General features: G+C 28.0%; 4 protein-coding genes across 4 annotated transcripts; 2 read left to right on the plus strand and 2 right to left on the minus strand.

Annotated features, from left to right (window-relative positions):
• Positions 1-508: 508 nt before the first annotated feature.
• On the minus strand, positions 509-10,956 carry LOC103568543 (membrane-associated guanylate kinase, WW and PDZ domain-containing protein 1). Its single transcript, XM_014440583.2, has 9 exons — positions 10,854-10,956; positions 10,580-10,778; positions 9,550-9,621; positions 6,305-6,521; positions 5,804-6,207; positions 3,681-5,674; positions 3,422-3,592; positions 2,652-2,786; positions 509-1,978 (listed from the first exon to the last, which is right to left on the minus strand). Exons 3-9 carry the CDS (start codon positions 9,596-9,598, stop codon positions 1,829-1,831), a joined length of 3,120 nt encoding a protein of 1,039 aa, XP_014296069.1. The 5' UTR covers positions 9,599-9,621; positions 10,580-10,778; positions 10,854-10,956; the 3' UTR covers positions 509-1,828.
• Positions 10,957-14,310: 3,354 nt separating this feature from the next.
• LOC103568544 (mucin-5AC) lies at positions 14,311-16,465 on the plus strand. Its single transcript, XM_008545458.1, has 4 exons — positions 14,311-14,334; positions 14,632-14,696; positions 14,754-15,719; positions 15,795-16,465. Exons 2-4 carry the CDS (start codon positions 14,655-14,657, stop codon positions 16,047-16,049), a joined length of 1,263 nt encoding a protein of 420 aa, XP_008543680.1. The 5' UTR covers positions 14,311-14,334; positions 14,632-14,654; the 3' UTR covers positions 16,050-16,465.
• A 589-nt stretch (positions 16,466-17,054) lies between these two features.
• On the plus strand, positions 17,055-18,640 carry LOC103568545 (thioredoxin, mitochondrial). The gene is made up of 3 exons (XM_008545459.2): positions 17,055-17,310; positions 17,390-17,513; positions 18,457-18,640. Exons 1-3 carry the CDS (start codon positions 17,156-17,158, stop codon positions 18,571-18,573), a joined length of 396 nt encoding a protein of 131 aa, XP_008543681.1. The 5' UTR covers positions 17,055-17,155; the 3' UTR covers positions 18,574-18,640.
• A 156-nt stretch (positions 18,641-18,796) lies between these two features.
• On the minus strand, positions 18,797-20,090 carry LOC103568546 (uncharacterized protein C7orf50 homolog). The gene is made up of 4 exons (XM_008545461.2): positions 19,879-20,090; positions 19,558-19,780; positions 19,291-19,483; positions 18,797-19,200 (listed from the first exon to the last, which is right to left on the minus strand). Exons 2-4 carry the CDS (start codon positions 19,776-19,778, stop codon positions 18,913-18,915), a joined length of 702 nt encoding a protein of 233 aa, XP_008543683.1. The 5' UTR covers positions 19,779-19,780; positions 19,879-20,090; the 3' UTR covers positions 18,797-18,912.
• Positions 20,091-23,361: the final 3,271 nt, after the last annotated feature.

The raw sequence follows: 23,361 nt of genomic DNA on the forward strand, positions 1-23,361 counted from the left end.
AAAATTTTTTGAAAATGCGTGTCAAGAAGTTTACAAATATTTGGCGGGAATATTTAAAAAAAAAATAGTTAACACAGTGGGTCAACCTCGAAACTTCCCGTCGATTTTGAGCTCAGAAAATTAAAAAATGTTACTACTTGTAGACTTTTGAGCATTTCGAGCTTAAAAAATAATTGAGCAATCGAAAGAGTTTGAGGACTTAAATTTGATCAGAAATAAACTTAGAAATAAATCGGTCGACCCTTTCAATCGCTTCCAAGTACACAGATAAAAAACGCGCACGCACACACTAGGATCTCAAAACAAAAAATCAAATCAAAACCAATCGAAACTTCTCTCTTTCTGAAAATTTTGAATTTTCACAGCGGGAAAATAAAAATTAATATTTACTTTGAAAACTAAAATAAAATTTGAAATATTTTTGGGATAGTAAATGCAGATGTTTATTTTTTTTTTTTCTTTTAAATAAAAATTTAACAACATTATATAATATTGTATTACATGATTATAACAATTATTTTCAGATAATTAATAGTGTAATATTAGACACTTGCCGTTCGTCACACACAATATACAATTCATTCACTATAAATTGATTAATTAATAATAATTATAATTATCATTACAATAAATACAGTTTTTCAAAATTTAATCTAACATATCACTTCCATGTGGCAAAAAAACGCATTATATATATTTATAAATATGTATATATTGAAAATTAAAGTATTGGATATCATTCAGTCGTAAAATTAAGAAAAAAAAATGGAAGACGCGGCAAAGTGAAAATATTTAACTTTATTATTAAGTTATTAAAAATTTATTTTATTCTCGTGTACTTTCATCGTCTTAAAAAAATTATATTCCATTGGAATTTAATGATAATAACATTTTTTTCTTAGTAATATAAAAAATATTAATTCAAAGAGGCACATTATCAATCGGAAATGTCGCTTAATAATTAATTGTAAATTATAAAAAAATAATCACGATATTATTAAAATTAAAAAAAATGTCAAAACTATAAATATAAAGTGACAAAAATATGGATTTTGAAATTTAATAATTTATCAAGTGTAATTAATTTTCATTAATTTAATTTTTATTTTAGATTATGAAAATGAGTATTCTAATGATCTAAGGGTAAAAAAATATATTTTCAAATACATTTACACTGTATAAGGGTGTACTGAGTTTTGTTATAAAATGACTATCCATTATTTTAAATTTATTCAAAATTTCAATTTATTTTTTCATACTTTCATGAATACTCGAGAGTAATTAAATTTTATTCGTTGAGTTTATCGTGCTAAGGACAATCGCTCTTTGGTTGAATAGAAAACTTATTAATGGATATTATATTTTCACATTAAAAGGAAAAAAACTATCAAGCTGACGAGTTATTATTAGTTATAATTAATTAATTAATAATAGTTATTATTAGAAGTAATAAAGAGTCGTCAGTAAATTCCTTGATCGATTATTCAATTTGTTACATATAAATTTATAATTATATTTATAAATGCATAATGTACATGAAAACTACATATTTTTTCAATTATTCTGACCCTTGTTATTTATTATTCACTAAATATTCAATCTTTTATTGTTTCCCATTAACTTAGAGCTTAAGTATTATCGTGAAATCAATTCAGATCAGTGCAATTTTTTTTTTTATATTAATACAGATAGAGGCACAATGGTCTTTTAATAAATCAATCAATCAATCAGTTAATTCATAAATTCTAATTATTACAAATATAAATGTATATAAAAATGGTCGATAAAAAAAAAGTCGTCATAAAAATAAAAACAATTAATACTCAGATCATTGCCGTTTTCTCGAGGAACAGCAGCAGAGTGGAATGAAGAACTTTCGTTTTTTCTTACACTTTGTATGTTTAATTATCTCGGTATTTCTTAAGGTGCCGTCATCATCAATAACTTGATTGCTTATTTCATCAAATGTAACACTATTCTATAATGAATTTTCTTAATAAATAAAATTTGCTAAATGTCATTTATTCAAAATGATCAATTCTCGTGAGTTAGACAGCTGATAAATAAATCACAAGATATTAAATTTTTATTTTATAAAAAATAAAAAAAGTTATAAACACTTGTTAGTTTTATAATTAACAATCCATAAATAAAAAGTAATATCTTTTAATCACACATTTGTTAAGGCAGATTTAAGTTATCAATTATTGATAATAAAAAAAAACAATATGCTCTAGCACCAATTGCATAAAATGATTGTCAAAAAACTTTGAATTTGTTTTTTATTTTTTTCAATTTGAAAATATTTTTAAATTCTTAATAATAAAAAAAAAAAATTATAAGTATATGCATCCATGGGTACCTAAATAAATCGTTTAATTAATTATTTTAATCGGATAATCATTTCCGATATAATTTATAATTATAATTGCTGTTAGATACTAAAGCTCATAAATAAATAATCTTTAGCGTTAGTCGACACATGATGCTGTTAATATTATTTGTCTTGAATTAACATTAATAAACATCCGTTAATTTGTTATTAAATTAATTAATTATTAATTAGAAATTAATATTGATAATAATAATAATTTTCATTTAATAAATTTAAATTATATATTCATGTCATAGAGGTGAGGTGGAGCACCTACCGCACTCGGCATTTGACATCCACGACGTACTAAAAGTCTTACTGACGGACCGCCGTTGCGAATTATTTCAATAGCTTCAGCATGCGTCATATTCTTCGTATTTATGCCATTAATTTCAATTATTTGATCTCCAACCTGCAATTCATTTTAATAAAATCAATAAATTCATTGTATTAAATAATCTGAATAATATTAACTCTTAATTACACCAAGAGAAAAATATTGTCAGAATGACCACCCAATGTATCCAAATGATCTATCAGCAAAATAACGATTCTGTTACTTTATTTAAGAATACTCATGTTCAATTAATAGTCTATAGTATTATTAAAAAAATGATGTGTATTTGATTTAGGATGTGTTCATTTATTTAATTTAAAAATACAAAAAATAGCCTTTGTAAGCATATGTAATTTCATTGACGTAACTGTTTTGACAACGAAGATCCCTATTGACCATATGCGCGCACGCATACTATAGAAATGTGTGTATTGTTGTACGTATATCTCCAAGAAGTTCCGATCCTCTTTTCTGGAAGAGCTGTCATTATGCATGTGTACGTCACACCGATAGTTTAATAGTAATAGTATTTTCGCGCAACCGGCCAGTAGTTAAATTGACTATTTAGTTATTATCTGTGGGATAGTTACGTCTGGGGCACGTTCAGAAATTAACGTAAGAGAGATGCAACTTCTGGGTTCATGAATACTACAATGCGTTTATAAACTCTGCGGAGAAGGTAAATAAAATTTTCAACTCCTATTACTTACTCTTAATCGATTATCAATGGAGGCAGGCCCATTATCCGCGATCTGCAGTACAAATAATGGCATATTTTGAAATTCGCGACCACCTCGTATGCTAAATCCAAAACCACGTGTACCTCGAGTCAATTCAATTGCGTGATACTGTCCTCCATCTCCATCCCCAGTTGATTCATCCTTAAAAACAATAAAGTAAATAAATAAATGTAAACATTAATATGACAAGTAAAATTATTTTTAAAAGCAGTTACGTTTCGATGAATACCTTCTGCGACATTGATGTAGTGCTACAGCAATCATCAATAGGATATCCAATGGTCAAGGTAACAGAGTAACCAGAGTCTTTGATTAAATTAACGATATCTTTATGACAAAGATTAGTAATATCAACATGATTAACGGCAAGAATATGATCTCCAACTTCAAGTCTACCGCATCGTTCCGCGGGTGATCCTTCAATAATTCTACCAATCGTCGAGCCAGCTTTGTTTACCGACGAAATAATAACAAAACCAAATCCCTCGTTCTCCATTCGCGTAACAGTCACATCATACGGATACTGAGGATTCACCGGTCGTTCATAGGAAGGTTGTAAATCCTGAGCGTTTATACGTCGCCTTATTCCCAAAGTAACTCTACCATTTTGTGCAGCAGCGATCATCAGCTGCACAACATGATGGTGACTTGAATTCCTGACATCTTCACCATCAACAGACATTATTAAATCACCGGTATTGAGTCGGTTGTCAACATCAGCAACCCCACCAGGTACAATATGTCCAACAGACACTTGTGAATTTTCTTCAGTCCCGCCGACTATTCTAAACCCAAAGCCGGCGTCTTGTCTCACCAACGTCACCACTGTCTCGATCCACTCGAACTCCGGTATCGTAGGACAGACCATTTCATTGTTATACTGAGAATGGTATCTAGCAACAGAACTAGAACGTGGCTGCTCATGTTCAAAACTTGTTGTCTCCTTTCGTTTGTCCCAAATCTCACCCGTATCAACATTCTGCTCTTGTCCAATACTATAATTATTGTAATCCTGCACAACATACTGTGGGTGCATACGCGCACCATAAATATCTTTGTAGTAATCAGGATGCATGTTGCCATTCTGCTTCATTATTGGACTATGGAGCGACGGATCCATTTGATAGATTTCATTTGGTAAAGTCATTTTATCATTAAGACGCCAGTCGCGCTTCATGTGTCTCATGGGATCGTCGTCCATGTTGACCATTCGTCCAAAATTATCCGCTAAATTACTGACCATATTTCCTTTATATGGATCCGTGTAATATAAATCGTGATTGTAGTCAGTGTACTTGCATCGGTTGTCAAGAGAATTGATGTCATTTGCGGGTCCAGTTCGCCACTCGGGCCTGTTGACATCCACTACTGGAGATTTTGTGCGATTTCTCGTGTCTATCAACGGAGTTTTCGGGCGACTTGGCACCACTGTTTTAGCTTGCGTGCTATAAATATCTGCAGTTGGTGTTTTACTGCGGAAAAAACCCTGATTTATTTTGTCTTTTTTGTCATTTGATTTTCCCGAACGCTGAACTTGAATAAGAGCTTCTTGGTTTCGCGGGCATTCTTTCAGTACTTGGACAACTTCTGTGTGACACATATTTCTTACATTGACATCATTGATATTAACAAGTATATCACTCTCTTGAAGATTTTTACAGCGATTTCTATCTAATATTTTTTTAACTTTCTGTCCGTGGGATGAATCCGCGATCGTAAATCCAAAACCCATGGCACCTTTTACGACAGGAATACTTAGAAATTCCGACTTCGAAGGCGGTGGTGATTCTTTACGGTCATTGTAATCCGTCGAATCGGATAATAAAATGTCTGTACTATTTGGTCGCTTTATCGTATTGATTTTATCGGAAATACATAAATCCGGCATTGAGTTTACGGATGCTGTTGCGAGATTCTCGCCATTCTGAAGACCGTGGACAGGCAAGAATGAAGAGTCTAAGAAACCAAATCGGTTGTCATTCTGCATATTTGGATCTAGATCCAAATAGAGACTCGGATCGTCGGGCATCATGTCTGGTGCATTGACAGCTATCGTCGTAACGACCTCAGTATTGGGATCGTTTGGATCAAATGGCAACGGATATCCGCGACACACTTCTAAGGTCACTGTATCACCGCTGGCTATTGATTTGAAGACATTTACCATTTCATTATGGGTAAATCCGAGAACACAAGTGTTATTTACGTACACCAGCACGTCACCTGAGTAATTGATAATGAGTAATATAGTAAATTATTGTTGACAATTATTACGAAGAGAAAAAGAGAGGGAGAGACAAAGAAAGATGTCAGTTAAAAGTCACATTAAATGTTATGTAATTTCCAGTTTACCTGTTTGTAATTTTCCATCCAGCCATGCCGGCCCATTTGGCACGACACTTTTTATCTGTAAAAATTCTTCAACTGCGTCATCACCACCGACAATAGTGAAACCCAGGCCACGTGAACTCTTTATAAGTGTGGTTTGTATTCTTTGTCCTTTTAATTTCTTTGGATTACGCGTAAAATTGGGACTCTTGCGCTCTGTTAAACTCTGCTGCGCACGTTTAGCCTGCAAAACTGGATTTTCGTATTGAGTTCGTCGATTAACATGATCAATGAAATATGTTCCGTATAGCTGGTCGTCTATTTTTTCCCAGCCATAAGGCAACTCGTCATCAAGGCACTCTTCCAACGAACGTTTCTGGAATTTCGACAGACGTGGATCCAACCAATGAGACGTTCCTGTGTTGTGGCTTTAAAGTAAAAAAAGAGAGAAAAAAATTATCACATGTTTTAATTAATGTATTTTTTAATTTTAATTATCATGGGAATTAAAATAATTATACTCACTCAATAAAATAAACTTCTCCAGTTTCGGTATAAGCTTTCTCCCAATTATGTGGCAACGGTCCTAATTGATCTTCAGAAGTTGGACGAAAATGATTGTGATTGTCGTGCTCCAAATTTTCGCGCACTTGGTTGGATCCTTCATTGTATATATAAGGAGGCACACGGTGATTTGAATTATTTGATCCACTTATGTTTAATATTTCTTTATCTACGCTACCTGTTAAATTTCAATTATAAATTGTTATCTACTGATATATTTCCTTGCGGTACGAAAATTTATATATTAGCTATTAATAAAATTCATTTAGCCTTTTAAAAAGGGCAAAGTTACAAGATTCACGTACAGATAGTTCACTAACAGTTCAAGTTAAAAATAAACAGAGTATTTAGTTATGGGTATTTAAACTTATAACCTACTTAATCAATCGATTCTAAAAACTTATTCTTTGATGAAACGAGATTTATAGTTATAAAAAAAATATATATAGATCCATTTATATTTATATATTTATAGAACATTAAGACAATAAATTTCTAAATACTAATTGAACCATCGTATGCTTAATGTAAATTATAAGCTATTTAGTAATATTCGAATAATTCAGACGTTTATGTTGACATATTTAATAAATATAGATTTTAAAGTCGATAGCATTAAAAATTAACTGGTTTTATAAATTGCAGATTATGGATTTTGAATGTTATTGAACTGATTGAAAATAACTTTTGTTTGGTCGATGACTATTTAAATAAATGAGAAATTTTTCACCGTACCCGCACCGAAAGCTTAAATTCCATGTACCTGAAGATCGGAACGTTTTTCAACAGTCAAATTACATAAATTTTTAAAATTACATTTCTGCTGTTTAGAGGGAAGAAAATCGTTCTTTTCTTTCATGAGAAAACAAATGATAAAAATTAGCGCAAGCACCATTTCTCCCATAAACAGAGGCCAAAATTTAAACATTCAGGTAGAGATTCGGCTCGGGTAGGAAATTCTACATGCGGGTTGAAATTTTCTACTTTCCTCCCTTGATGTGTAATGAACTAATATTTCGACTGGCTATAAAGACACTGAAACTTTAAGTTTCGTTGTTGGTATCACAAAAAAAATAATAATAATAATTTATTTTTTGCTGTTTGTATACACGGGAAGAAATGAATTTTAAAAATTGCTAATTGAAATATTAATTAAATTTAAAAATTAATTTGAAATATTTTTGACATTGGCAACGGAAATTTTTATAAATTAAAATAAATATTTTTAGTTAGTATATTAATTTTTGATACAAAAATATGCTCTGGATTATAATAGAAATATGATAATTAAAGTATAGTAAGCTCATAATTTTTATACCCTAGTTGATGAATAAATTCTAACAAATCATTATAAATTAAATTGTATATTATCGAAAAGAAAATGAATAATAAATTCTATTAAATTAAAAGACTTTTTTTTATTTATAATTCAAGAAACCATGACTGAATAAACATTAATTGCTCGTTAGTTACACGGCTTTCTAGCTTTTGAAATTAATATATCAGACGACAAATCAATTGTTCGCGTTATTAAAGTGACAATATATATAACTATCATTTTTCATCATCAACACAAGGACAATACACCGGAAGCTTTATTGTGACAAAGTTGATATCTGATTATCTGAAGCTTGCACAGATCGCAAGTGAGTACTGTCATTATAATCTACCTTGTAATTAAAGGGATGTAAAATTTTATTTTTTTAACTACTGTAATAATCCATAAATATAGCGGATATAAATATTAGTATGTTAATATCTGATATTTAAGTAGTTATTAATAAAAATTCATGTTGAACTCTTGATAAATAACTTTGTTATTTTAAATCCTGAGTATTACACAACTAAATTTAATCATTTCTGACATTTTTATTTATTTACTTTTTTTTTTTCTATGACCTTTCAGCCTTCTAGAGGATTAAAAATATGAGAAAATATAAATAGGTATTACTAATATTATGAAAAGACATTTTTAAAAAACAGACAATAATAACACGCATAGATTTTAAAGGATAAAAAGAAAAATAAATAAATAATGAATGATATACAGCTGGAATGTGGACAATACATTAAAAATACTAATTATTGATTTAATGACATTTCGATTCTTTTATTAAATCTTCATCAGACATCTATAAACATACGTATAGAAAAAAATACTTGAAAAAATGACACCTATAGTTTTTAAAATTTTCTACATGTGAATATTTTTAGTTCTTTTTTTTTGTATTGGCTTTTAAAAAAAAATCCGTAAATTGCTAAATGTCTGTTAACTTCAGGATCATGAATGATCACTTAAAATCTGTAAATTTTTTTTGGTGGGTCTCTAAATACATTCAAGATCTGAATTCTAGTGGAAATGGAAAATACAGTAAAAACTGAGTCCAATGAATAAACTGTATGTATCAAAAATTTTTTAAATTAGGGAGAACGTTAATAAATTAATAGATAAATAAATTATAAAGAACATAAATTCAATTAAGTAACTCTATCAAGCACATTACTAATTTACCTCAATTTGTAGTGTACAAGGATATAACAATTTATTGCACGTTGCATAACTGCTCATAAATAATTAACAAAATTGGTAAATCTCATTGGTTAATAAATTAAAATGACAAAATAATACACGCAGATAATTTTTGAGTAAAACTTACCTATAAATTTTGGTACAGTCGAGTCGCGTTATAAATCCTCTAAGTGTCTCTCTCATATTAACGCGAATCTGGTTAAAAGAAAAAATACAAGCCGGACTTATAACGCGACTCGATTGTACTGTAAGGGCATCTGACCAGTAATCAAATTTTTACTATGTTGTTAGCAAAAATTGCACTTCATATACATGCTATCGAGTAGTATATTTTACAATGTGTATTGCAAAAATTTAGATACAGTTAGACCTCGTTGTAAGACTATTATTGTCTTTTTTATAAACTAGGTATCCCAATAGCTTGAAAAAGAAACTAATAGTCTAATTACGAGGACCTTCTGTATTTACCACGTCCTCACAGTATCATATTTTTTGGGTAATTTTTACTAAAAGTTTCTTTGAGTGTATAATTAGTGTTTTTAATGTATTGTCCACATTTCTGCTATATATAATTTCTCAATTACAATAGATGTAAATAAACAAAATAATAAATAAATAATTCTATCCGTCTAAATTATAACAATAAATATACTAATAATATTTGAAAGTATCATACCATCAGGAGCATTGTCCACAGAAGCAGAGTCTTCAGTCTTACTTGCCATTGTTCTTCAGTTATTAAAACTTCCTATCAAACACCAAAACACACGATTAATAAATATGAATATATCATAAAAAATTTATCATTATCAATTAATAAATGATAAACAATAAACAATAATTTAATTTATAACTCCAGTACAAATATCATACAATAAACAAGGTAATAAAAAATTCACGTAATCGCTATTTGTTTTCATAATTAATTAAACATTTTATACACAGAACATACTATATACATATATGTATAATATTCTACATGATAATAAATTCCCCATGCGAAATGTAGATAGGCAGTTAAGTGAAGAAAAAGAAGAGTATAGACAGCAATAATCGATCGGAAATATTTGACAGGTTTCCAAGTGAAGCAGATGACACGTCAGACTTGTTTTAAAAACCAGGGACAAAAAAATTATATTTTGGCGTCTGATCTAGACAATCGATAAAAAGAACCACGCTCACAACACTCGAGAGTGAACAGGTGTGCAGCTAGAATTTTATAAAGCTGTAGATAAAAATTACACGCACACATATATGTATACATGTTATGAGCCCATTAGCCTGTTTCATGCTATATATGTGTATTCCATGATGAAGAATCATATTATGAGTATACATATCGTGAATGCGACTTTCTATCAAGTTGTTAAAAAAAAAAATTTACTTGCTGCGTAAGAGCGTATAGGGCATAAGAAAAATAGTTTAAATACACGTCACTGTCATTGATAATTGTAATTGTAACATGAAACATTACCAAGTATTATAAGTCTATATACAATTAGATGTAAACGTTAAAATAAATAATTGTTTGTTCTATTTAACGGGCATGTGAAAACTTCACATAGCGGTTTTATAAAAAAAAAAAGAATTATACATAATAATAAAATTATAGTTTAGAAAAAAAGAAAAACTGTATGAGTGGAAAAGTAAAGGGCAAAGAAAATTATTATCAGTGTATGGAGTGATCCCACGATATTTTTACTTACATTCAGTCAAAGTTTTCACGGATTGTTTTTACTCCTTTTCGTATCATCGTGACTCGCTTTTTATTTTTATTGTTATAATTATTTATTATTTTTTTTAATTTTCCTGGCGACGATAGTAAAATAGTTGACTGATGTACACAAAATTATCAAACACTTGGATCACTTGTTGGAGTCACTTTTTATTTTGTTTCCATTTCCGCTGTAAAATCACAGATTATATTTAATATTTATATGTAAATAATTAATAAGTATATAAATATACATTAAAATTTACCAGGGTTTTGTTTTAGAGTATGAAAAATAGTGAACGATGCATAAGTGCATATTACACTGTACGCATGGGATTTTTCACTGAACTCTGGAGAGGAGAGACACGACGATGATTTGATTCCAACGCCATCGTGCTCTTTATTTTCGTACTATTTTAACCATTTTTTATTTTTTATTATCATTATTGACCTTTTCTGACCTTAGAATAATTGCTATAATTATAATTAAAGTCCAAGTACATATAAATTATTTACTTAAATAATTATTATTATTTTTTATCGCACTGGTTATTTTTTATTTCATTGTAATATCGATTTAAACGTCTGTTCTTTTTTGTTTTTATTCCTTCCAGTCTTGAGGTTATTACTCTCAGAAAATTGGCGGCAATTTTTGTCAATTTTAAATTTTAATAAAATATTTAAAAATTTAAATTGACACGAAACAATCGCGCGTATTAATTAATTGTTTATGAATTACTTATAAGTAAATTTTATTCAAATTTTTGAAAAAATATTTTTGAATAATTTAAACTTTTACATAAATCAAAAATCATCCGATTTTATAAATATTTCATTACGAGCGCACTAATAATAAATCATTTTTTTTTTTTATAAAATTAAAAGTTTTTGAATTAAAAAAAAAAAAATAACTCATATATTTATTCGTTGAATTTAAATATAAATTATTAAAGTAAAATTTATTATAAATAAATTTATATTGAATTGATTATTCGGAGCGATGCACTAAATTTATACTCCAGTTGCTCTAGATATTAATATAAATAAATATGTATCAGGATTTAAAAGTAAAGTAGTGTACAGGTGATGATAGTTGGCGATGGCAACCATAAATTTTAATAATACCTGGTTTCTAATCCGGACTTTATGAATAGGACAGGTATACAAATATAGGTACACCCGCTTCCTATACCTGAGTTTATATATCAGACCTTAGCAAAAGATAACGGATTTCTAACGCCCCTAATATAACGTACTAATTTTTCGTTGCACATTTCCTTTTGTACTTTTTAAAAATTATTTAAAAAAAATTAACATACGATAAAAAAATAAAATTCTACTCCTAAAAATATATAAAATAAATTATTACCAACGTTAAATAAAACGATAAAAATAATTTTTTATTGATGACTTTTTGGTAATGGATAAGTCGAAGCATTGATAGATAGCGTAAATTTATAGCCAGCTGTATTTTTTTTTAAATAAAAACTAAAAAACAATTTTTCAGACACTCGAATCATTAGGAATACACGATACATGCAGAGGTATATATTATATATATAGATTTTTAAAAGAGAGTTGATATAAATTGTTTTTTGTATTAAAATTTGAGAATTATTGTTGTAAAAAAAAAAAAAAAATATTTGAGATTTAATTATTTTACTAAATCGCTGTGGAAAATTTACAATCTTTGACCCAGTAGCTACAGAGGAGAACAGGCGAACATAAACTCGCGTCGGTATACACGAATTTGGGTTTTAAAAATGTGTCAGTCCGATTCCTCGGAATTTTATTTTATTTTTTTATTTTTTTACTCCAAGAGGATAATTAGCTGGATAAACAGCTAAGTAGTACACACATGGTACATCATATGTGTAATTATAATATCACAGTTTGATGATATTAGGGTTGATACGTGGTAAAAAATATTAATCTCACTTTGATGTGAGTCAATTTATCAGGAGTCCATGAGTGTCGAGGAGCTTGATCAAGAAATTCGACAAACTATACCTACCTACCTTCAGCCAAATTTTTACTCTACACAAAACAAATATATCATTATATTTTTTAAATTTTTACTTCAAGGAATTTTGAAACATTTCAATTTACCTGTTAAATATTTAATTTTATTATTAATATCAAGCTCTAATTCAAATATAAATAATTTTTAATTTTTAAATTTGTTTTTCATTTTATAATTTTAAAAAAGTAAAATTACTTATTATATTTTGTACTCACTTCTTGTAATTTAATTATTTATAATCTGCGGAAGCTTGCGGCTTCAAGGCTTCCAACTTCATATCATGAGCTCTTGTAACGCGGCATTCTTCAGTAACATATATTTTAAAAATAAATATTATATGCATGCATGTAAGTTGATATGTAGATGCGGGCTTCACTTCAAATGCATCAGACCCTTTTTACTTCAACTTCACACTCTCCTTTCTGCTGCCCGGTTACATTTTAAAAAACTTCAACTTCTTCAGTTTTTAAATTTAATGGATTTAATGCCTTTAACTTTATTTCTGTCGATATCTTTATTTCCAATTATCTCATTTGTCTAATACTGTAAAGTAACATAAATATCAATTAAATTTAATCACTTAAATACCTAGACGTTATTTTAAAAATTTTTCAATAACTTTTTTTATTTATTTATTACGTACTTCAACTTTTTAGCTTCGCATTTTCAAAATAATAAATAAAAATGTTTTTAAAATGACAAGAAAAATTTATTTCAAATTAACATCTTAATTTAAAATGAAGTTCAAAGTGAAGTATTTATGGAATTTTCGAGTATCGATTTGCGAAAACTTAACTTCGAGTTATTTTAATGATAAAGTAATGACATTTTTTGTGATACTGAAGTCAGCAGAGGTCAACAATTTTTTAAATTTGTAAATTAATTACGAATAAATATTAAAATTATTTTTGAAAATGTTCACACAAAGATTTTAAAATTAACACACGATACTTACTGTTAATATATAAATATAGATTTAAAAAAGCCATATGATGCCGAAGTTAGCTGACGCCTAATAATTTTTGAACTTTTTTTTCAAAACAATAAATTATAAAAAAAAAATATTTTATATACTTGCACTTGTAGTTTTTTTATATTCTACATATATGAATGTAAAGTAGCTATCAGCTGGGAATTTTTTAATTTTCAATAAACAAATAAAATGCCAGTAGAATAAAAAATTAAAAAATACGTATTTATAAAATTTAAAAATTAGTACGTGCTTTTTTTTAAATTTCATTATTTGGATTTATCTATATATTTACTTAAAATTTATTAACTATCGCACGTCTACTATATTCACACTCATTCTATATGTGCTTATTTTCAGTTTTTTTTTTTTTTTTTTTTTTTATTATTGATTTGTTAAGAAATATTTGAAAATGTTTGAGTTGTCTTCTAGCTTCAGAATCACAAAATTATTAGAGCTCGGCAAACTTCAGTATGATTAAAAAAATGACACTTGTCAGTTACATTCACACTCATAACATATATATATATATATATATATATATATGCAAACATTTCTTTCTTAAAAATAAACAATTATGGGATAAATAAAAAAAATTATGTCGGACATTGACGGACAATCGATTTGTTTATAACAAAATTTAAAAAATTAATTTTTAGGTGCCAATTCAAAGAGGTTCTTTCTTCGTTAAAATTTAAAAAATAATTGGCTAACCTGATGTCTAACAGTTTCAAAATTTTTCATTGGCTAACAAGTAATAATTGTTGCGCTTTTGTTTTCGATATTTTTATTTACTTGTAGACAAAAGATACATTTTTAGATCGAAATGTAGAATCATTGCATGAAAGAAATCATTGAATTATTTAATTAAATAAAAATATTTATAAATAATGTATTAATACATTAAAATATTATTGGCTAAAAAGTTAATGTGTAATTTTACCATTCAATTTAATTATAAAATATGAGATAAAATGTTCTACTCTCACGATTAAATTGCATCATTTTTTTATTGTGTTGTACTTTGTTCTAAACTACTGATCGTTTCAAGAACAAGAAATTGAATTGATAAACATGGATGTTAATAACATTAAACCTGAACCTTTAATTCGTCCAGTAAGTGGTTTATAATATTTCATTATTTATTTGTATTAAATTAATAATTATTTTTAGGCAAAATTTAATATTGTCTTTACTCAAACTGATTCAAGTCCTAAAATGAGTTCATCGTCAGTATCATCAATGGGGAATCCAGTTCTTCCAGCTCTCGTGACTACTCAGAGCCATGGAATTACTTCAGCTTCTGACTCATCAGTAGCAACGCCACGAGTTTCTACTTTGAGTTCTAACTTATTTATGCCCAGTGGATCACAGACTAATGCAACGTCATACTCATACCCAACGTATCCTGTGTGGTACGCTCGTTCTTCGACTGCTCGAGTGTCTTATGATACACCTGGATATGCTTCTGTCTCAGCAGTAGCTTCGTATAACGCTATTTGTCCATTAACGACTGTTTCAAACACTCCCGCTGCTTCAATGCCATCTACTTCATCAGTTACTTATAGTTCTTCAATTGTACCTGCTTCGTCAGTGGTTTACTCTTCATCAGAAGCTTCTGTATGTCCAGTTAATCCTACTCCTTCAGTAGCTCTTAAATCTCAAGCAATCTCTACTTCAATGATTCCTTTACCCCCAACTAATTATGTAGCTCCGTCAGTAGCATCTTCGGTAGGTCCAACTAATCCTGCTCCTTCGGTAGCAACTTCATCAGTAGCTTCTGTACGTCCAATCAATCCTGTTCCTTCAGTAGCATCTACATCAGTAACTCTTAGGTCTCAAATATTCTCTACATCAATGATCCCTCTACCTCCAACTAATTATGTAACTTCTTCAATAGCATCTTCATCAGTAGCTTCTGTACGTCCAATTAATCCTGTTCCTTCAGTAGCCTCTACATCAGTACCTGTTAGGTCTCAAGTAATCTCTACGCCAGTGACTCAACCTCCTCTACCTCCAACTAATTATGTAGCTTCTCCAGCTGCATCTTCAACAATTCCTACTTCTCAACTAACTGCAATTCCTCCAACTCGAGCTGTTGAAGCAGTACCTGATCGGCAAATAAGATACTCCATTCAGGTAAATATTAATTAAATTAATATATACATTTTTTACAATCAAGTTTTTAATACTGAAATGGTTTTATTTTAATAGGACTATGATGACGAAGATTACGATGACTACGAAGATGATTATGTGCCAAGATACAGAAATCGAAACAGAAATTATTATGACTATGGAGATGATTATGTTCCGAGATATAGGAATCGGAACAGAAACTATTATTATTTTAATCGCAATCGTAATCGTATCATGACTAGGGACACACATATTAGATTTTATCGTGGTAATAATGAATACAATTTCTATTTCAGCCGAGGCGATACTATAATATATAACTTTTTTTAAGTAGTGCTATAAATATTTTTATAACTAGTACTATAGTTTTCTAATTATAAGGAAGCACTATAATTTTTTTCATTCATTTTATTTCTCTAAATATGTTAGTATTTAAAAAAAAAAGGATTCTTATTTATTTAATTATTGCAACATAATTTTAAAGCTCGATAACGCAACAAATAGCGAATAATAGATTACATAGATGATGTTTGCATGAAAAGGTTTAAAACCTTTTATTTAGTTTGTAATTTTTATTCAAACGAAGTTTCCAAACTCATGTGATAGAGAAGCTTCATTACTATCCTGCGGTCCTAATATATATTCTATAAGTTATCGAAAGTGAAATTATATGCTCGATGATCTGACTCACTAAATAATCATCAATAAATACCTTTGTATAATCGATGAGTTTAAATTACCATAATGTTTACTGCTGGTCATTAATAATTTTTGTTAATTATTTACTTATTGTAATTAATAAATTATTTTAGACAATAAATTTCCGTCTATAATTTAATTACTGTCATAATTAAGTAAAATTATTAAATAGGATGCAGTAGAATTTATTTATATTAATTAAAAATTAATTATTAATTAATAGTTTTATAAAAATTAAAAAATTGTTTATTTTGAAAATTCTTATTTGAATAATTAAATTAAAGTTTTTTCTCAACTGTCAATTGAAGTTTGACTCAAAATTAACAGACCCAATTATTGATACGATTTTATCTAACTATATATTTAATTTTCTTTAAATTTTTTTAGCAATAACTATTTTCAGATGGGCTCAATTTGACCTATATGTTATTATGGGGTTTTTTAAAATTTCTATGGTATATTTTTAAATTAATTTTTAATTACATGCATTTTTTTTTCAAAAAACCAAAATTTTTTGACGTCTTTATATTTTTATTAACAATAAATAATCAATATCAGAATTCAAATTATGCGCCTTTGATAAATTTATGCGCAGAAGACAATTTAATGCTAAAACTCGCGCAGATTTAATTAAAATAAAGGTTATCTGTTCTGTTACTTGAAGAGATCACTGTCGATAAGTTTAATAAGTGATTGTTAGTTAAACATAATTATTTTTTATTTAAAAAATAAAAATCATGTTGCGAGCAGGTATTCGTTTTTTTGGAGTCACTTGTCATACAAGAGAACTAGCAACTGTCGCTTCACCAGCTTTTAAAGTTCAAGATGACAAAGATTTTAACGAGAGAGTAAAAAATGCAAAGCTGCCTGTTATCGTTGATTTTTTTGCGACGTAAAATTATTTTTTATTAATATACAATAATCAGTTATAAATAACAATTGCTAACAATCACTGTTTTGAATTATTTCAGATGGTGCAATCCATGTCGTTTATTAACTCCACGTTTAGAATCAGTAATTGCTGAAAAACAGGGCAAAATTTTGTTAGCCAAAGTTGATATTGATGAAAATGTTGATCTAGCAATGGATTATCAGGTTATTTTATTTTAATTATCAATAATATTTTTTTTTTGATACCAGCATCGAAACTTGAAGTTTCAGTGTCGCTATAGGCAGTTAAAAGAAGCTAATTTTAGTCCAATGCCGTGAATTAATATAAGCAAACGCGTACATTGTCACTGTCCAGTCAGCAGGCAGACAAACTTGTTTCGTTCCTTGAGAATAAACAAATACTCTCTGGTATTCAAGCTGGCGACAATCTACTGTAGCAACTTGTCACCAAGTTGACTGCAAAAATTGGCAATTCCATTAGTTGACGGCAAGTGGTCGCCGACTTTCTAAAGATGTTGGTGGCAAAAGTTGGAATTCATTAGTTGACAGAAAGTTGCCTTCAATTTTCTCAGAAAGTCAGTAACAGGTTGGGACAGTAGATTGTCACCAACTTTCTGAGAAAGTTGACAACAACTTGTAGTCAACAGTTACAAAAGCTGAAAGTTGTCATCAACTTGATAGCAACTAATTGACACCAACTTTCTGACCAGGAAGTTTTGCTAACGGGGATGTTTCTGCCCGCTGACTGAAGGCTTTCGCAATTTAAACTTTGATACTTGTCATTTGTTTAAAAGTTATTTCAGAGCATTAATTTTGTTTACGTAAATGAAAGTTTTGACTGTGATTAAGTTTTATAAAAATTAGTGTCAATAATAAATAGTATGTATAGTTTCTGCTTAATTATAAATTGCAAATGACAACTTACGCTTACGCAAATTAACTTGTTTATGACTGGCTGCTGACACTCAAACTAAGTTCCAATGCAGATAATCATGAAAAATCTAGTGTGTAACTCAGGATGAAACACGATTTCCACCTGCCGGTGATGTCAGCCAACTTTAACCTAGTCTGAAATTGTTTTGTCTCATGCCTTGTCACACAATATACTATTTTTACCAAGCAATTAATTTGAATATTTTTTTAATAGGTACAAACGGTACCAGTTTTAATGGCGATGAAAGATGGAAAAGTTTTGGAACGAATCGTTGGTCTTCAAGACACAGATAAACTCAGACAATTCGTTGATAAATATGCTGACCCATAAATCAACTATATATAAATGAAATAAAATAAAATAACATAAAATAAATAAAGTGTGAAGGATAAATTTAGTTACAGACTGTATGAATTTTCCTATTAGGGACTTACTGTTTATAATTTATAAATATGTCCAAAACTATTTATCTTTTCTTAAATAAAATTTATTTTATTGTACAGCGTAATTGCCGTAGTATGTACAAAAAATTTAAATTAATAATCAATCGAATAATTTGCCTAAAAACCTAAAATTTAAAATAGCTGTTTTAAATAGAGAGTTGTCATTATTAATTTATAGCCGAGTATTGAGGACGCTCGTTTATTTTTTTAAATACTGATATATATTTTAAGTTTCTGTTGGCAAAGCTTGCAAAAGTTGTCTAGCACGTTTATATTCGACAGTTTCAATAACTTCATCAGTCTCGTCTTCTTTTTCTTGATTCTGTTCGCACTTCTTTATAACTTCGACGCCTTTTTTGTATAGAGTTTCCCGTGCCATGCCTTTGCAGCCTTCGAAATACTCCAAGACTGTTGGGAAAACAGAGTCAGGGACAGATGACTCGTCTAATAAATTGTCCATCAGCCAAATTTGTTTAAGTTTTTCAAATTTCCATTGAGTTCTCGCATGTTTCCACTATCAATTAAACATTATTAATTAATTAATTAATACATAAATTTAAAATTTAATAAGATGATATATTAATATAATTATATAAGTAAATACCAGAGAAATATAATTCAAAGCTTTGCTCATTGCTTCTTGTTTGCTAGCTAATTTTTTCTGTTCTTTTTTTTCTTCTTCACGTTTTCTCTTCAATTCTCTTTTCGATGGGCCTTTTTCTGTTGATTTTTTTATTATTTTTCTTATCTTAGTGTCTTCGTGTAACTCAGCTACATCTTCATCTTGATTTTCGTTACTGTAAATAAAGTTTTAATTTAAAATTGATAACAAAATCAAATGAAAATGAACGAAGTAAATTTAAAATCAAACCTTTCTTCGTCGGTCTTAATTTTTTTCGATGGGCTTTCTTCAGCAACGTTGTCCTTATTCTTTTTTCTCTTCTGTTTAACTTTATTCTTCACTACCACTTGCTCTTCATCGTCATTTTTATCATCAGCAGTCTTGCTCTTTTTTTTTTTTGACTTTTTATCCACGTGGGTCACTTCCACATTTTCGGATTTTTTATTTTTATTACTTAAAGTTTTTGCCATATCTAGGGTAAAAATTTTTTTAAAATCATTAAATAATTAAAAATCGTTGATATCTCATTTTATTGCTGTTATGATTATTATTTTGAAAAATAAATCTTACCTGTACTTAGTAAAGTTTAACCTTAAAATTTATCAATACACTTTCTGAGCTTCTTCATAAACTTTAAATAAATCGTTCAACGATTAATAAATGATTTGTTTTATTAAATAAATGTAACTAATATAATTTAGTTTATTCAAAATAAGTTGTCATATATTATTTATATATTTATTTATTAATTACAAAAACCACGTTATTCATCTGTATTTTTTTCATTTCTTTTTTTTTTCTTTTTTTTTTTTTTTTTTTTTTTTTTACATTTGTGTAAATCTAGCCTTCGTGGATAGAATAATGAGCAAGTTAAAAATATATCCATGAGAGGTTCTCTGGCTACAGAAAGAGGGCAGCACTAACCTTAAAACTTATCATGGATCTCAACAATTTATGATAAGCTGCCGACAAAGTTAAAATAAATGTTTTGATGTTCACCGGAGGTTAAATTGTCAGGAGGACTAGTTTTCTGACGGTCGATGTCAGCGCTTGTGGTAAGTAATTAAATTTCAATTTTGAAATAAAGAACTCCAGGCCGAAGTACAAACACATTATGTTTCTAATTATAATTACACTCCTTCTAGTTAAGTTTAATAATCATCATAAATTTACCTCGTTTGATCTATTCCTTATCTGATTAGATAATTTTTTTGTTCATAATTTAGACCAATCTTCAGCTACGACTATTAATTATAACATCCCGCTTTCCGGCCGACAATTTTTTAAGAGACATTCAAGTAGAACGAGATCCAAATTTCTAGCGCGGTTCCAACCGATCTCTATCTCCGTTAGTGAACGTTCGAGAGCCGAGTAGACTCACCTTATTGGGCCATAGAGAAACTCTGGGCTGAAGTGGAAAGACTGCGCCTGGAGAATGAACGTCTTAGGAGGAGGCATTCAGAAGAGGCAGGAAAGGAAGAAGAACGATAAAAAAACTCTTTATATTAACTCTTTTAAATATTTCTTAGACACAAAGAAATCTATCCATTTAGAATGAACGTCTTATCGTGATACGAGATATATTACTATCAAAAAAAGCAGTTGTGACTGATGAATAAAAATGCTTCGAGTATCGAATATGACAGTTCTGAAATAAGTTTCTTATCAGGGATACTACAAATGGTCGGCGCGATTTCGTGGCGAACACCGAACTACTCCCGTTACTGTTGACATCAAGACTTAAACCAATAACAATTCTGGCAAACCCACTATCATATATATTTACTATTGAATCGTGATAAAAAAATTTATTTTAATTTTCGTTTACTTCTTTCGAGCTCTTAGAGCCCGAAAACAGCGGGAAGTTTTGGGGCTGGCTCGCAGGGCCAACCGATGCCCAGATTTTTTATTTACAATTTATAAATTTTTTCATGTCTTCACACTCTCGTTGATTTGTTGAAATAAAAACCGAAAATTGTTAATTGTTTGTTAACTTATAAGACTATCATTAGTAGTAGCTAAAAGTAAATAAAAATTTAATAAAAGGTAAATCTACCGTAAAATTACGGTTTGCTAAGTTGAAATAAAACATTGATGAACGCAGAAATAGTTACCATATTTTTATTGTAGTCCTACCGTAAATTTACTGTATTTGTAAAGGTTAAGCTACGGCAAGATTACGGTCTTTTATGGTATATTTCCCAAGTGTGCATTTTCAAAATAATTTTATTGTAAATACAAGTATAGCGAATTTGTAAAAAAATTACCGCAATCAGAACGGATTTATTCACAGGATCTAAAATTAATAAGAAACTCTATTCTTGATAATTATCATCATTAGTATTTATTCATTAATTAATTTAATTAATTAATATGATTTGGTTTTTTTTGTTTGTGTTTTCGAACAAATTTTATTTATTACAAGACATTAAAAGCTACAATTCGTATTTTCTGGCAATGCTTTAATTTTTTAATTTATTAATAATTAAATTTTGATTATAAAAAGAAAAAAAAATTCATTGAAAGAATACGATCAATGAAAAAGGAATAAGATACTCAAATTATTTAAAAAATTTTCTATAGTCATGGGAAAAAATTTTTTAATACAAACATTTAAATAAATAAATGATGATGTAGAGTCCAGACACGATTATCTTCAAGTTCTTGATGATTTTATTCGATTTAAATTAAATAACACTTAATAAATAGTCGATATTTTTACTATATATGATAGCTAATTAATTCTTAATAATAAATCTTAAATAATGAATATTTTAAATTTTAAAAAAATTACAATTATTTATAATTTTATTGAAATTTTTATTTTTTTAAAACGGTAACTTCTTATAATTACGCTAATAAATTTTCTAATTAATTTTTAATTACAATGATATTTATAAAAAAAAAAAAATATATAGATGTATTTATATATTTATATAAGTTTAAATTCAATAGTCTCTTGTACTTAAAAATATTTAAAATCACAATAAAAAAAAATTTTTTTAATAAAAATTTCATTATCTGGACTCTACTAAATAAAATAATATCGCTAACAGTTAAGTTATCAATTAAAAAAATAAACTAATAAATTTTAAATATTAAAAGAAGTAGGATTTTTATAAGCCATTAAAAAATATGTTGATGGCCCATTCAAATGGGCCCAAGCTCTTTACTTATTCTCACATTAAAACTCGATGCGCAACAGCGATTCATTGAACTGTTTTTTTTATTGTTTATTTATTTATTCAATATATAATAGTTAATTACTGTATCCTTAATATCTAGTGTTTTATTTTAATTAATTATTTTTATTATATAATAATTTACAATGAAATTATGCTGCCCCTGTTTTTTTTTTTATTATATTTATTTATTATTTTGTCATTTTATTCATTCAGCAGTTAAAAATCATTAATGAATCAATGAAAAATTGATAAAATAATTTATATAATTGTATTAATTTTAATAATAATCAATTAGGGTACGTCATTGTACTTAAATAATTAATATTTATTACATATGACACTTATGTAATTTTTTTTTTTTTTTTTAATAATAATAATCCCACACACGAGCAATCTTATATTTTAATATTTATTTTTTTTTTACTTAAAACATGAAGTAGTAAATAGCTGTCGACGATTGATTTTCAATCTGAGGCCGATAGAACAAAAGAAATATCTATATAATTATATATAGTATAGACAGCATATAATTATTATTTTTTTAATAATTATTTTAATTATTATTATTAATATTATTATTATTATTGTTATTATTATTATTATTATTATTATTATTATATTATTATTATTATTATTATTATTATTATTATTATTATTATTATTATTATTATTATTATTATTATAGCATCAACTTCATCTATACCCTGTGCATCACCTCCGTCGTCAACTCATCGACACATTCAATATAATGATTATTTGACAAATAGTTAATTAATTATTATAATTATTTATCATACTGGCTAGTTAATTGTAATATGTATATTTTTTGTTTTATATCATTACAATATCTATTTATATTTATATTTAT

Source organism: Microplitis demolitor, chromosome 3 (assembly GCF_026212275.2).
Source record: "Microplitis demolitor isolate Queensland-Clemson2020A chromosome 3, iyMicDemo2.1a, whole genome shotgun sequence".
Lineage (NCBI taxonomy): Eukaryota > Metazoa > Arthropoda > Insecta > Hymenoptera > Braconidae > Microplitis > Microplitis demolitor.

Coding starts and splice junctions, on each gene's coding strand:
- LOC103568543 (XM_014440583.2), bottom strand. CDS start 9,598: ATGGCAAGTAAGACTGAAGACTCTGCTTCTGTGGACAATGCTCCTGAT. Junction 6,208..6,304: donor GGAGAAGTTTATTTTATTGA/GTGAGTATAATT, acceptor TTTACTTTAAAG/CCACAACACAGGAACGTCTC. Junction 1,979..2,651: donor GATGTCAAATGCCGAGTGCG/GTAGGTGCTCCA, acceptor AATTCATTATAG/AATAGTGTTACATTTGATGA.
- LOC103568546 (XM_008545461.2), bottom strand. CDS start 19,778: ATGGCAAAAACTTTAAGTAATAAAAATAAAAAATCCGAAAATGTGGAA. Junction 19,484..19,557: donor ATTAAGACCGACGAAGAAAG/GTTTGATTTTAA, acceptor CTTTATTTACAG/TAACGAAAATCAAGATGAAG. Junction 19,201..19,290: donor CTTTGAATTATATTTCTCTG/GTATTTACTTAT, acceptor TTTAATTGATAG/TGGAAACATGCGAGAACTCA.
- LOC103568544 (XM_008545458.1), top strand. CDS start 14,655: ATGGATGTTAATAACATTAAACCTGAACCTTTAATTCGTCCA. Junction 14,697..14,753: donor CTGAACCTTTAATTCGTCCA/GTAAGTGGTTTA, acceptor AATTATTTTTAG/GCAAAATTTAATATTGTCTT. Junction 15,720..15,794: donor AAATAAGATACTCCATTCAG/GTAAATATTAAT, acceptor TTATTTTAATAG/GACTATGATGACGAAGATTA.
- LOC103568545 (XM_008545459.2), top strand. CDS start 17,156: ATGTTGCGAGCAGGTATTCGTTTTTTTGGAGTCACTTGTCATACAAGA. Junction 17,311..17,389: donor ATCGTTGATTTTTTTGCGAC/GTAAAATTATTT, acceptor GAATTATTTCAG/ATGGTGCAATCCATGTCGTT. Junction 17,514..18,456: donor ATCTAGCAATGGATTATCAG/GTTATTTTATTT, acceptor TTTTTTTAATAG/GTACAAACGGTACCAGTTTT.